Below are 15,414 nucleotides of genomic sequence, written 5' to 3' on the forward strand. Positions count from 1 at the left end.
ACACTGAGGATCTTCATGGTAAAGTCTGTTTTCTTCTTCTCTGGTTTAGTCCATTGACTGCAGCAGAACAATGTTCACATTTCAAACAGTGATACTCAACGTATGGCCCACGGCCCACACGTGGCCTGCCCACCTTTCCTGATTCAGAGAGAGTGGACCCTGATTAACTGTGTAGCTTCTTCCTCATGGTTCTAAGTATCAGACACAACAATGAATAATCCACAGCTGACTGTCTTTAGCAGGTCAAAGGTCACGGCACACAGCAGACAGTCAGAAATCTTCTAACTCTGATCATTTATCAGTTGTGACACTGTGAGACTTGATCAGAGGTGTGATCATCACAGCAGAGGCCTTTGTGTCAAAGTCACTGAGGATCAAACAGAAACACATGAAGCAGATTTTCCTCTTCTGGCTTTTTATAGCAGATAACCTTCAAAATCTTCTGCAGTCGATCAAAAACTGAAGAAAACCATGAATCAACATGTGAACATGAGCTGATGCTGCTGAAGTGAAGCAAAGTTACAGAGGTTTGATTTAGGGATGGACCGATCAGATGTACAGTATCGGTCTGATCCTGACCTAAATTACTGGATCGGATATCAGGGAGAAATAAAAACTGTAATCTGATCCATTAAATATCACCAAAGCACCTCACAAACCTGCGACATGGTGTAACCAGGGTAGTGACCTCAGCACGTGGGAGCAGTACGTGTCACATGACAGAGCGGCTGTGGTGTGCCAGATGTTGGCAGTGTGGAGTTACTTCACACTGAAAGCATCTGGAGCCTCGCTACGTGCTGCCAAAGCGGCCTCTCCGAGCAAGCTATCCCAGAGAAGTAAAGCTAGTGTGTAAGTTCATCTGTGAATCTTGGTAAAGCATTCCTACGTTAAGCTTAACAGCCGATATATGGAGCTCAGACTCTGTGTGCTGTCATTGCTAAGTCTGACCGAACGATGGACAGACTCAAGTTTGACTTTGAAACAAACTGTGTTGTTAAACAGTTTCATGGTTCAAAGCAAAACAATGAGAAACACTGACGTTTGTATAGAAATGAAACAAATTGATTGTGAGGTTAAATGTGATAGAAACAGCTCACACTGACATCCATCCTGTTTAAACATGAGTGTCATGAAGCCTGTTTGCATTTATTTGCACTGCTTTCCACTCTGGATGTTCTTTCTGTTCAGCTGTGAGTATAAAACGCTCCATTCTACAACCTGTTTGTTTTAGTTGTTCAATAGAAACATTATTTTGTGCTGATGTTGCACTTTTACTCACAACCAAAGAGTTTTTGAAAGCTGGATAAAACTGCATTTAAATGACTTTTTGAATATTACTTTAAATACAAAGTTCAGTAAAGTCTGATGTTTTGGGGCAGTGTGTTTTTGCAAACGGGTATAACAGAACAGCTTTAGTGTTTAGATTTTTAAAACTTGAGTATGAACTTATACAAAATGCAGCAAGATATTAAAAAAAAGTTTGATTATAAAATCGAGTATATGAGATTCATATCGATGTCGGACATAAAAAGTGGCATCGTTCCATCTCTGCTTTTATTCAGGGTTCGTACGGGTGCTTGAAATCCTGCTTGAATTCTAATGTCCTCTTTTCAAGGTTTGAAAAGTGCTTGAATTTCAGATGTGGTGCTTAAAAGTGCTTGAAAATGTAACTGTATTTCATTCAGAATAAATAGCTATCTGATTGAATAGTTTTCTTATCAGATAGAGAAATAAAATGAGTTGCAAAAAGCAAAAGCAAAATTTCCCCGCCTGGGCTGCCTTGCGTCTGTTTCAATATGTGACCCCGCCCCTCCCTCGGACAGTCGGGGATGAGTGCGCTAACATACCTGTAGGTTGCTGTTTTAATGCTTTTAATGTTTTTAATGATGGAAAACAACAATGGCGGAGTTTGCGCTCTCTGGTTGCATGATAGGTGAGTGCTAGTAAATAATTTTCCAGTACGCGTACGTTACACATGCTATTTTTTTTAAAATTATGATTATTATTTTGCTAGCTATCAAACTCGCTGGAGAAATGATTGAAATGCACTGAGTGTGATGCAGTATGGCAGCGCTATTACGGAATATGCTGTGAACTTAGCTAACATTACTTAGCAGTAATATGAGTTAATTTACTCAAGTGAAAGCTTTAAACATTAGCCCGATACATAACTAGCTAGCTTAAGGCTTTCTGATTAACCCTCTGGGGTCGACGGACCCAGAGTCACCATTTCAACTTGGGTCGAATGTGCGGACTTCAAACTATATACCAGTTTTTAAATTGTGTTGATAGGTCACGTAAAACCGATGTTTGTTTTGGGGTTTTTTTGTTTTGTTTTTTTGTTTGGAGTCTCAAGTTAGTGTGTTGTCTTGAGTAGTTAGTGTGTAGTGTACTCGTTTTGTTTTGTGTGTCAGTTCTACTAGTGAACGTCACAGTTGCTGCAAAAAAGCCACCAAAGGCAGATTGCTGTGTAAACGCTGAGTGACACACCTGCTGTCAGACCTGCAGGTTTATCCCTGTGCTGTTCTCATCTGTGTTATAGTGGACACAAACTGTTTTTTGGAGTTGTATAAATAATTTGTGTGCCTTCTTATTTGATGCAGCACAGCTGATTGTTCTGTAAATAGTTTTTAATGGTTATATAAAAAACGTCTGAGCCTTGGCTGCATTTTTAGGTAAATAGTACCATATAACTTTGTTGTTTGCAAAACTTGTTCATATTTTTTTAAAAATGTCCAATTTCTATTTGCATTTCAAGTTATGAAAATAATTCATTAAACATGTTTGTGGTTTTTACAGTCAAAAATATCACTTTCTACTTGTATTTTAAATTTTGTCTGAATTTAGATAAATTGTGCTGTCACATTATGTCAAAATGAGTAAATAATAGATTGGCAAGATAAACAGTTTTTAGAGGCCAAATCAAAAGTAGTCGAAAACGGCCAATTATACCCTGGACACCAGAGGGTTAACGGCTAAAAGCAAAGTTGTCACCAAGTACTGTTTATATTTGTGTGTATTGCTGCAGCTTTTTTGAGTATTAATTTGGTGCCTTTGGGTAAAATAATGGTAATATGAGTGATCCATATAGTCACAAAGAATAACCACTTGTTTCTGTGCTACCAAAGTTCCCCGGCTTTGATTCAAAATGTGTTTATCGTCACCTACATATTAAACTACTTAAACAGTCAGTGCTGTTCTCCATGCCTGTCTGACATGATGTTATTAGCACAAACACTTTAAAGGTGATCATTTAGGACTTCAGCATTAATACAGACAGCAATGTAGTTGGCAATAAACCGTTTTATTGGGAATTAACTTAAAAAACAAACAAACATCTGTCTCCTATTTTTTTTGTCACACAGGAAAGAAGCATCAATATCTGATCAGAAGACTTACTACTTTATTTTTTCTTTTCTTTTTTTCAACAGGAGAAGAATATCTCTAACAAGTTGATTTGTTCACATTTGCACATCTTAATTTTTAAGTGAAATGTGCATTTTGAGTTTATACACTAAGTATATAAGGTGACCGTTCCTTTTGCAGTATTTTTGTTGTGGTGCGTTTTCTATGTCTTAACAAAAGGGGAGCTAAGGTGTCTTTTCACATGGTCTTACTGAGGTGATGCAAATTGAAACATGCATTCTTTTTTGGGGGGGGGGGTGCTGGAAAAGCTTAAAAACGGATCTTGAAAGTGCTTAAAAAGTGCTTGAATTTGACCCTGAAAAAAGCGTACGAACCCTGTTTATTACAGACACAGCTCAGTGTTTTCCAATTTGGTATAATTTTAAAAAGTTTACATTTCTTCAGTGTTGAACAGCAGACATTAGATTTTCCTGTCAGAGGTCATTTTTGAAAAAATGAGGTGCGTAATATTCAAGAGAATAATGCAGAAAACAGAGATTTGAGATGTGAACCTATTCTTGGAGGACACTGAGAGCGAGCGAGCTGTGCAGGCAGGAACAGCCAAAGTCAGAGAGAATTAATTTATTTATCAAACGTGAAGCAGAGTTTGGATCTTCTTTTGCTGCTGGTTCAGTCAGTTTTGGTTGGAGACAGATGAAACCTGCAGCTTCAGGATCTGTGAGCTGTCCACTTTCAGCCCCGACGGCGTGTCCGTGTCCGTGCCGTCGAGTGAACGATCCACGCTCTGTGTTTCCATCTTTGTGTGTTTAGCTGCTCTCATTTACTGTTTTAGCTGTTTGCTGCTGGTTGAAATAGTTTGTGAGCTTTAACCTGAGATTCTGGAGTTTGATTGGAATTTCCAATAAAGGATCCACAGAGTTTGGTGACAATAATGACAGTAGATGTTTGTGTGAGTGCTGGAAGCAAATTAGTGAGTGATGTTCTTTCAGTGTTGCACTTTGTAGACGCTCCCTGAGCACTGGTCTGCACATAGTTGTTAGTCCAGGTCAGAAAATGACTTGTTGGAATGAAAATGAGCTTGTAGTTTGTCTGCTTTAATAATGTGACTGGAAAAAGGTGTTGGACTTCAAATATGTCCGTTTCTTTCACACTTCACCTTTAAAAGTGAAGCCATGTGGTTCCTGGAAGGAAAAACACGACTTTTTCAAGTCTTTGTCCTGTTTTTATGAGAAATGTACGACTTTAATGTGAAACATTCAGAGTTTTTTCTCTTGTTGTGTTTGTTTGAAGCTGCTTCCTGTTGGCTTCAGCTGTTTGGAGTTTCCATTTTCTAAATCAGCATACCTTATTAATCCTTTGGGAAATTATGTGGGTTACAGTTGCTCCAGTACAGTAACATTTTCAAAAACAAACTAGACTATTTATCAATAAAATGTTAAGATATGAGGAATAGCACAATATATACAACTCACCAAGTAATAAATATTCAGATGTGATTATAAATAAATATCAAGTGTATTGACTGCAATATTACAGAGTAAAACAGAGTGTGTGCAAAAAGTGTGTAACTATTGCAGTGTTTACAGTGTGTTAGATGGAGGAGTTGTACAGGGAGATGACCACAGGCAGCAATTATTTCCTGTGTCGCTCTGAGCTGCTTTTTGGTAATCTCAGTCTCTCACTGAACGTGCTCCTGTGAGTAACCTCAAACAATAGAGACAACTCTGGCCCTTCCTGTAAAACGCTGTGGTGTTTTTAACCCAGTCCAGTTTATTGTCTATGTTTACTCCAAGGTATTTATAGTCATCCACGATGTCCACATTGACCCCGTGGACTGAAACAAGGATTAAGGGTTTCCTCTTCCTAAAATACAGAATCAACTCCTTGGTCTTTGTTAGGTCTGTGCTTGCAGGCCCCGCTGGTTCAGAGACTCATCACCATGAAGAAAGCAAGACAAACAGCGGCGATCGATCCATTTCAATTTGCAAGGGAAGCCTGGTCGACTCTTGGACCTGAAACCTCCTCACCTTATCCCAGACACTTCAAAGAACCCTTTGAAGCCTTTTTATTCTGTGAACACAAGCACCACCCATTGTAACACCCATATGGTCATAGAAGTTAAAGGCACTGTGCGTGTGTGCATGCACGTGCGAGCGTGTGTGTGTGTGTGTGTGTGTGTGTGTGTGTGTGTGTGTGTGTGACTTCCTGGTTACAACCATTTTAACAACATCCCTGGTCATAAAAAGGGTCATCTCACCCCACCCCTGTATACGGTTTAACCCCTTTAACAGTCCACCATATACAAACACAGGTGAGCCCATAAATGGCAGGAAGCAAACATTCCTTACCAAATAAGGAAACCAGAACCTTACATAGAATGTCTGCAGTTAAACACTATAACCTCCTCCACCATTCTACGTGTAGGGGAGGAGAATAGAAACAGAAGAATGTCTCTGTTCATGCAATTTAAACAAGGTCCACAACTTGGAGTGAATTGTTAAATGTTGTCATTATTGCGCTTTAACAGTCTTTGCCACGTTGAGCTGCAGATGATTCTGCTCACACCACATGGCAAAGGAGTCGACCACAGCCCGGTACTCTGACTCATCACCCCTGCTGATGCATCCAACCACCGCAGAGTCATCAGAAAATTTCTGAAGATGGAGGTCTCTGTGCAGTGGCTGAAGTCTGTGGTGTAGAGGGTGAAAAGGAAGGAGGAGAGGACGGTCCCTTGTGGTGCCCCTGTGTTGCCGATTACCTTGTCAGACACACAATGTGGAAGATGCACATATTGTGGTCTTCCTGTCAGGTAATCAACAATCCAGGACACCAGAGAAGCATCCACCTGCATCGCTGTTAACTTATCAATGAATCCAGCGATGGTCTTCATGCCCCTCCACACCTCTCTCATGCTGTTCTGCTGTAGTTTCCACTCCAGCTTCCTCCTGTAATTGTCCTTAGCCTCTCTGATCTTGTCCTTTAGTAACACCTGAACCTTCCTCACCTCCTCTTTATTGCCCCCTCTGAAAGCCCTCTTCTTGTCGTTGAGGAGGGCTTTGATGTCCTTAGTCACCCACGGCTTGTTATTTGGGTAACAATGAACAGTCTGAGCTGGAACAATGGAGTCGGTGCAGAAAGTTATGTAGTCTGTGATACACTCAGTAAGCCCATTGATGTCTTCAGCGTGAGGCTCACAGAGTGTTTCCCAGTCGGTCACCTTGAAACAGCCCTGTAGTTCCGCTACAGGTGGCGGGAGGGAGGAGGAGCTGTATGCATCCTTGACATTAGCATACAGTAGGTCTAAAATTTTGTCTCCCCTGGTGGGACGGTCCACATTGTCTGAATGTTGGTAGTGTATTGTCCAGTGATACATGGTTGAAGTCACCCGAGATCACAATAAAGGCACTCGGGTGCTGAGTCTGTAACCGGGCTATGGCAGAGTGGATACTGTCACATGCAGCTGTGAGGTTAGCAGAGGGAGGAACATAAACAGCCACCAAGATGACATGAGTAAATTCCCTGGGTAAATAATGAGTCCTGAGTGCTACAGCACACAGTTCAGTGTCCGAGCAACAAATTCTTTCTTTGATTGTTATGTTGGCAGGGTGACACCACCGGTTGTTAACAAAAACAGCAAGCCCACCTCTTTTCCGCTTACCGCTAGTGATGGTGTCCCTGTCCACCCGAACAGTGTGGAAGTCTTCCACGGACGCGTTAGCGTTGGGAATGTCCCGGTACATCCATGATTCGGTGAAACACATCAAGCTAAACTCCCGGTATTCCCTCTGACTCCGTACCAGTGCTGAGAGCTCGTCGATTTTATTTGATAACGATCGCACATTTCCCATTACGATAGACGGCAGACAGGGTTTGTAAATCCTCCTCACTTCGAGCCTCTGCTGTCTCACTGTCTCCTTCCTTCTCCTCTTCTGTCCCCCACCTCTGCATCTGCGTCCAGGATGTGTTTTCCTCCAGATTTCAGCTGGTACATCTGTGGGTGTGACCAATGCGCCAGCCGGCATCAGGGCGATCAGCTAAACTTCTACATTCTGAACCTTCTTCAGCTCTGAACAGATGATGAAACACTGAATGATTCCAAGCTCACACTTTGTCTAATAAACTTACATCTTTCATTCTTTATACAGATTGAAGGAATGTGGTTTGTCAGAGATCAGCTGTGAGTATCTGGCAGCAGCACTGAAGTCCAACCCCTCCCATCTGAGAGAGCTGGACCTGAGTAGTGACTCCCACTATTCTTCGACTAACAACAACAAGCTGCAGGATTCAGGAGTGAAGCATCTGTGTGGTTTCCTGGAGAGTCCAGGATGTAAACTTGAAACTCTGAGGTCAGTCAGCATGTTTTAGTTGTGCTGAGATGAATATGATGTGAAAGTTGTGCTGACACTAAACTGCAGACATCAGGCTGATATTATACTGATCCACACTGAGGATCTTCATGGTAAAGTCTGTTTTCTTCTTCTCTGGTTTAGTCCATTGACTGCAGCAGAACAATGTTCACATTTCAAACCTTCAAAGAAGAAGAAAAATCCTCCACTGGATAATTCACTGTGAAACTCTCAAACTCTTCATTCCACCTTAAAGTCTGTGTGACACTGAAATCCCAAAAAATAGCCGTTTGCTTTACAGACAGCAGTGCAACACAAACATACACACATCATCCAAAACACAGTCCAACATCCAAATCTCCTCCACTGCCAGCATGAATGATGGGAAAGAGAAGGAGGAACACTCTGACATTCAGGGTTAGAATGAGTTTCATGAAGCAGACTGTGAAGATCAAATCTGCATTAGAAGCTTACATGAATGAATGAGTGGACAGAAGTGGACAGAGATCATCTGAAGCACTTCAAAGGCTTTAAATCAGCACATTTCTCTTTATTCTTTATAAACTCTGTTAGTTTCTCTCAGTTTTCTGTGGAATGAAGCTAACAGCAGGCTAATAAGATGCTGACCAATTGGTTTCTATTAAAGGTTGTAATTTGTATATTAAAAGGTGCCGGTGCTTTGGCTCAGCAGGGATCAGCTTACAGGTAGAATACAGCTGCTGGATGGGATTAGCATGTCATAGCTATCTACCAAACTGCTAACTGGGGAATTTCAGGCCATCTATGAATCATTTTTGCTAACTGTTTATTCAGCTTGGGCTCATAGGGCTGGAGCCTGTGCCCTAGCTGTCATAGGGCACAGGTGAGCAGTCCATCACAGGGCCAACAGAGAGAGACAGAGGAGCAAGCTCTCACATCCACACCTACAGCCAATTTAGAAGCACCAATGAACCTAAGCAGCATTTCATTGGACTGTGGGAGAACATCCAACCTCCACAGAAAGGCCCAGCTGACCAACAAGCTTCAACCTACAATCTTCTTGCTTTAAGGAACTAGTGCTAACCACTTTTCCCCATTTCAGCCCAAATCCTGCATCTTCCTGTTTCTGACTCCAGGCCAGCTCCACTAACACTTTCTCATCAGACACTGCCACCTAGTTGAGGAAGTCTTAGTTCCATTTGAAGCTTCAGATTACAGTTAGTTCCTTTACAAAGAGGTGGAGGTGGTGGGGCCACAGCACCATCATCACTGAGTGCCATAGGACACTTAACCTTTGTTTCCATATGCTGGGAACTTCCTGTTGTTCCAAGGAGGACTGGAAAATGTGTGAAAATCACCCAGTCAGTTCCTCACAGCACACTTCAATCATTTCCCTCCCACAGCATCAGGACCAGGGCTTTTTCTCTCTTTGGTCCCACTAAGAGATTTCCACACAAACACCTCATCAGTGGGACTCTCAGAGCTACCAGCCCTTTGCTACAATCACAAAGCTCTTCATTGAAATCAATGATATCAAAGCTGGAATCCAATGAGTCCAAGTCTTCTGCTGATTCAGCATCACGTTCATCTTTGCTCCTTGTTCTGCATCCCCACCATGGACTTCATTCCTTTCCAAGCCAGCCTTGAGTGTCCTTTATTCAGCTCATCCTCTGCTTTACTTTTACACCTGATTTTAGCTGCTTTATCTCTCTTTGAACAAGTGACTGTGCCTCAATCTTTTTCTTCTCTCCCTCATAACAAGACAGCTTCTTCTGCCTGAGAACATGTTGGAGTGATTTACTAATCCAGGGCTGCTTATTGGGGAAAATACTTCCTGCTTCCAAAGTAATCCCCATTTTTCCCAGAAAGAAATGTAAGTAGAAATCGATGATCTAAGTGAGAACATGAGCCTTTAAAAAAATCCCAGTGGGTGCAGTCAAAGCAGTCCCTCAGTTCCAGTATAGAGTCTTTGGTCCAGACTGGACCAACTGTGTGCCCAGTTTGAGCTGTCTTCAGTGCTGTGACCTGACAGACCCAGAGGGGCCATCACATCACATTTAGAAGCTCCCCTAATGGAGCCACAACACATGTCCAATACTTAGTCTGTCTTGTTGGACCAACTGGAAGAAATGATTCAAGGACTTAGTCACAGAACAGAGATTCAAATCTCCAAAATCCAACTGGCTGCATCAGGACATATAGTCTGAAACTCTGCACAGTTTCCTGTTTGAAGCTGCTTCCTGTTGGCTTCAGCTGTTTGGAGTTTCCATTTTCTAAACTTCTACATTCTGAACCTTCTTCAGCTCTGAACAGATGATGAAACACTGAATGATTTCAAGCTCACACTTTGTCTAATAAACTTACATCTTTCATTCTTTATACAGATTGAAGGACTGTCGTTTGTCAGAGATCAGCTGTGATTATCTGGCAGCAGCACTGAAGTCCAACCCCTCCCATCTGAGAGAGCTGGACCTGAGCAGGAACTACCTGAAGGATAAAGATGTGAAGCAGCTGTCTGATCTTAAGGAGAGTCCAGACTACAGACTGGAGACTCTGGGGTCAGTAGAGTGATGGAGTGAGTGGGTGGTGCTGTCAGCAGTATTGTACTAAACACAGTCAGTATGAAACAAAGATCCAGTGTTTCCTGTAAAGCTGCAGCTTCTCAGTGAAGCTGTGAGAGGAGAATGGTGACAGGCTTCAGGATTGGACACAAACACTTCCTGTTTCTGCCTTTTTGTCACCTTTATGGTCACCATAGTAACGGCTGACACGCTGTGATCAAACACTGTCAACAGCCAATCAGCTCTCTGAACAAAGCAGCACGCAGACCAATGACTGCATTCATTTCCAAGTTTAAAGCAGTGAAGAACACAGTCTGTAGGTGAGGAAGAATTTAGTGAGAGCAGATGTTTGGATGGAACAGCTGGAACCGTCCATCTGGATTGTTGGGGTAGTTGTTGGGGTTCCTACAGAGCTCAGAGTGGACAGACCGAGGTTCTTCTAATGAATGAAAGTCCAAACTCAAACTAGGAGGGAAAAACATCTTCATCAACTTCAATAAAAATCCAAAGATTAGAAAAAGTGAAGCAACAATGAGTCCTAGTACAGTCCCAGCACTGAAGTCCCTGCTGCTCTTTATACTGGATGTGCTGCATCACTGACTGACAGCTGATGAAGAGTCTCTGGAAACACTCGTTTATCTCCTCTGCTCTTCCTCCTTCTCTCTGCAGGTGGAGGGACTGATGGTAAACAGGACGGTGTGTGTGCTGAGAAAGGAGGAGCTGTGTCCTGATGATCCAGAGAGGTTGAAGCAGCAGCAGCTTGTGTGTAGAGACGCCGTGACTGGGAGGTGGAGTGGAGAGGAGAGCTTCATCAGAGAACAGCTCCACTGTCAGACACAATGTAGAGTCCAGCATCATCCCTGTGTGTCCCTCTGGATCTGACAGAGGATCATCAGTGTATCTGGACTGCTCTGCTGCTGCGCTGTCCTTCTGCAGTCTCTGCACAGTCTCTGTCTGACTCTGTAAATATTTTACAACTTGTTGTAATTACAGAACATTAATATTATATTCAAACATGTGATTTTATCTTTATTTCTGAATCTTTACCAAATAAAGAAAAAACAAACTAACAAACAGAACCTGTCGTGTCCTTTTTCACCACATCTATGAATCTTTCTGTGTTTTCCTCTTTTCCTCCTTCCTGCAGCTCCATATTCATCATTCTTTGTCCAGTATATCTGAACATGTCCAAAGCATCTGAGCCTCATGTTACCCGTTTGTGTGAGTTACGCCTGTCAGTGCATTGTGTTCTGGTGGATAAATAAGAGGCAGGAGACAGCGCTGGATCTCTGCGTTCTTTACTGTCAATTTCTGCAACATCTGCAATATATACAAATCCAAAACTGTGAGCTGTGTGTGTTGTGCATCTCCTCGGCCACCTCTCCTCCAGCCATGCTGGAAGGAGCTGTGCGTTTTACAGTTTTATCGACTCTACAATAATATAACAAATTAAATGCAATGTTCTAAAATATCAACTTAAACACTTCAAAGTCAATAAAAAGCTTAAAACAAAACAAATAATATATCACTGACAAATCATCAACAACAGTTCATAAGAACAATATACAAAATAATACACTAACAATCAAACAAATACAAGTTATTAACCAGGATCCAACGTTTTTGTCACAGTCCTGGGTCAGCTGATTCACTCTTTATGTTTTTGACTTCAGTTTGTTTTGTGATTATAGTTCTGGTTTCTGTTTCTGTGTCTTCACTGTGTCCCACGTCTCGTTACTTTGGACTCTGTGTTATATTTCCTGTTTTACTTTGACAGTCCTGTGTTACTGTTTCCTGTCTCATGTGCGTAATTGGTCCCAGGTGTGTTTCCCTCCTGTCTCCTGTTCCCTGATTACTAAACTGCGTCCACGCCACCGGCGCTCCTCAGCTGGATTCCAGGATTTCAGAGCATCCAGCTGTGGTGAGTGATGGAGACACTTTCTCTGCTCCCTCAGTAATCAGGACAGTTTATTGAAAATCAGAGAACATAAAGGACTAAAGCACCTGCCCGTTCTGAACCTGGACATTAAAGACTGCTCACCTCAAGGACATTAAGCCCAGTGTCAGCCAGCCAATAACAGCCTGTGTTTTTCAGCTCTGTAGGAGTCAGAAATGATAAAGACAGAGACTGCTAACCTCTCCCTGCAGGAAATAAGCTCTGCCTCTTCCTTTCCTGTATATGAGTGATTTGATTCTGACATGACAATGAGTTGTCTGTTTATTGTGACTTACAGCGAGTAGGCAAAGACACTAAACTGTGTGTTTCCCAGCTCTCTGAAGCTGCTTTTTGTGTTCCTCCCACAATACTGTCTAAAACAGTCAGTGAGGAAAACTCAATTTATGCTTCCAAGCTCATTGTGAGAGGGCATATTGTGTTCCTGCAAGTGCTGATTTTGTCTGCATCCCTGAGTTTAGTGAGCTGCCTCCAAGGACTTGTGAAACCCAGTGTGTTAAGGCTGCATCTCCCAGATGTTTCCACCTTTCCAGCAGAGACAATAAATGTTCCCACAAAGGCTCAGCCAAAGACTGTTTTATTTTCTGAGTGTTTGCCTCAAGAAATTGCTCAGTGAGCACCTGAGTGTTTGTTTCTGGGACATCGGATACTAACTCGAACTTCAAGTCTGGTTCTGAAGCTGCACATACAAAGACTGTTTCTGGTTGTAGAGACCTGGCTGTTCGAGGGATTGTAGCTTCCCCAGAGGCTGAGCTGCTGACCTCAGCTGACTCTGGACCCTTGAAGGTAACTAAGTTTGCAGAGCTCGGGTGAGCCATGTCAGCTGCAACAGCCTCCACAGAGAGCTCATGCAAGCTTACCCAGTGTTAAGAGACGTATTCTTAAACACTTCTTCAGTTGAGAATCAGAGAGGAGAAACACACAGTTTTACTTGCAGCAAGGGCAGCACAGAGTACTCGCACTGAGAGTGAGAGCTCTGAGACTCGCGCCGTGCCACTGCCCTGGTCTTTATTTATACATCAGTGGGTGTTTGTTCTTTACATTGGAATGTGGATGTTTAGGTGTGTGTATGTGTGTGTATGTGAACCCATAAAATGACTTCCTAAACCTACTGGCCTGGAAGTCCAGCAGTTCATCTAAACAAAATGCACTCAGAGTAAAACAGATATAGCTACGTTAATCCTACTGTAAAACAATAAGACAAGGTATGTCCTTTCCCATGCTCCCAGGATGTGGGTGTGGATATCAGAACACTCTGGAATGCACACAACGTTGTTACAGACTTCCTAGGATGGGACATTCTTTCAATATGCCAACAACTATATACTTCTAAACACAAATGATTACATGCAGCATTCTACCATATGCAAACTTATATTATTAAAAGGTTATGCTGACTACTAAATACAGTACAATTTTCCATTGACACCCAGCCTGCTGTGGGTTTTATGCTGCTGCAGCCCAAAAGGCATCCTGAGCTGGCTGACAGCCACCCACAGCTTCAGCTGCCTCAGCCAGGGGTCCTGTTTGAGAATGTAGGAGTGTAAACTTCAAATATCTGCTTGGTTTGTCAAGATATCACATATTTGCAAAAGTGCTCCCACGTAGACCGCGAAGGCCGGGTCCTCAGGATTATACAGCCCATGAATTTGGACACACCGTGACACATGATGTTCTACACCTGATGTGTTTAAATGAGCTCTACAGGTGAACAGACTTATTAACGTTACCAGCATAATAAACTGTCCTGTCACTGAAGGTGTCTGCCCAACAAGGACGTGGTGCTGAATGCATCCAAACCCCTGCTGACTGTCTTTTCAGCTTCGGTCAAAGGTACAGTGTCCACTGTGAACCTGAGAGCAGGATACAGCCAGAGGTGAGTCAGCAGTTACAAACTAAATGCTGCTGACATGAATTCAAACTGCTGGATAACCCACTGGTCATGAAAATGGCACCTTTCTGTTGTTTTTTAGCAAACACAATTTGGCTTAAAGTTTGGACCAAATTACCATCCAGCATTTCAAGTTTTCCTGACTACAAATCCAGAGATTGTGACTCTGATGGTCAAAGACCAAGAGGGGGCAGAAACCTGGGAATCATCTGTTTACCTGCCAGGTAAGGTTGGCAGAGCAGAAATTACCCTGCAAATATCTGGTTATTTCATTAAAGGTTCAAATGAAATCATACTTAGGTGTCTTTTCATATGAAGTTCAGTGTCATGTTAAATATCTGTTATCTATCTTTGTTCCTTCAGCACCAAGAACAGAAACCTTAATGAGGAATGTCCCAGCTGAGGCCCGAGTCCTGAGAGGCTGTTCACTGTCCGCTCACAGTTTATTGAAAGAGTGTCTGAATCTGTTTTAAACAAACGTCTGGGTAAACTCCTGCAGCAGCGTGTTATCAATGATCAGGAGATGGAATCAGTCAGATCACAGCAGAGCAGATAAAGCACGAGACGTGATCGACACGAGGAAGTGAAGCCAGCTCACTGCTGATCGCTGCTCTCTGTGAGGAGGATCGATGCCTTTCCACAGAGCTGAACCTGAATGAAGACAGACTTGTAAAGAGTCTGTGGAGGTGTGACCATGAATCTCAAAGACCACTGCCAGTGTCATTGTGATCTTCATGTGACGTGTTTTTAACTGGACTTTAGTTCTGAAAGTGCCTCTCATTAAAACCTGGACTCTGATTAGATGCTGAGCAGGACATTGGATGGACTGAAGCAGAGTCTGGGACCTCAGTAAGTCTCTGCGCTGCTCATTATTAGTGCACAAACCAGGAAATATGTGAAGCTCCATTAATGCTGAACCACATCTACAGGTTGAAGAGCAACACCTCAGGTTATCTGGGACCAGCGTCTGTTTCCAACAATATAACTGAAGCTGTTTTTACCTGTAATGCTGGAATAACCTATTGAATCACATGATCAGTGTTTACAATCTGTTTACTGAGGTTTAAACTCTCCTCTGTGCTAGCTTCTGCTTTGAGCAGCACGTTGTGCTTCTGCCTGTATAAATAAAGTTTTGCTTCTTGCTTTCTTATGCTGGAATTTAAATTCAGAGATCAGGAACTTAGAAAACTGATAACTGTTGCACAGCAGGGCAATAAGGGGAAGTGGAGACAGGTGGGAGAACAAGACACAGGTGAACTAAATCACAGCAAACAAGACGGGGGAAACAAAAGCAAAGCATGAGGACGACAACTCACC

At 42.5% G+C, this 15,414-nt stretch overlaps 1 protein-coding gene and 1 long non-coding RNA gene across 6 annotated transcripts in view; both read left to right on the forward strand.

The window, feature by feature from the left end:
- LOC120437455 (NACHT, LRR and PYD domains-containing protein 12-like) overlaps positions 1-10,982 on the forward strand; it is a 28,498-nt gene extending 17,516 nt beyond the window's left edge. For 3 of the 5 annotated variants that reach the window (XM_039608043.1, XM_039608045.1, XM_039608044.1), the window contains 3 exons: positions 7,512-7,712; positions 10,076-10,249; positions 10,922-10,982. In XM_039608043.1, the coding sequence (XP_039463977.1) occupies positions 7,512-7,712; positions 10,076-10,249; positions 10,922-10,934 (388 nt within the window). In that variant the 3' untranslated portion in view covers positions 10,935-10,982. Of the gene's footprint in view, positions 1-49; positions 227-7,511; positions 7,713-10,075; positions 10,250-10,921 lie in introns of those variants that run through there. The other 2 variants (XM_039608047.1, XM_039608046.1) reach the window with 2 other exon arrangements.
- A 935-nt stretch (positions 10,983-11,917) lies between these two features.
- Positions 11,918-15,210, forward strand: LOC120437456. The gene is made up of 4 exons (XR_005611142.1): positions 11,918-12,173; positions 13,966-14,082; positions 14,180-14,321; positions 14,461-15,210. It is a non-coding gene; the product is annotated as an uncharacterized LOC120437456 (long non-coding RNA).
- The last annotated feature ends 204 nt before the right edge of the window (positions 15,211-15,414 follow it).

This window comes from Oreochromis aureus, linkage group 3 (genome assembly GCF_013358895.1).
Source record: "Oreochromis aureus strain Israel breed Guangdong linkage group 3, ZZ_aureus, whole genome shotgun sequence".
Lineage (NCBI taxonomy): Eukaryota > Metazoa > Chordata > Actinopteri > Cichliformes > Cichlidae > Oreochromis > Oreochromis aureus.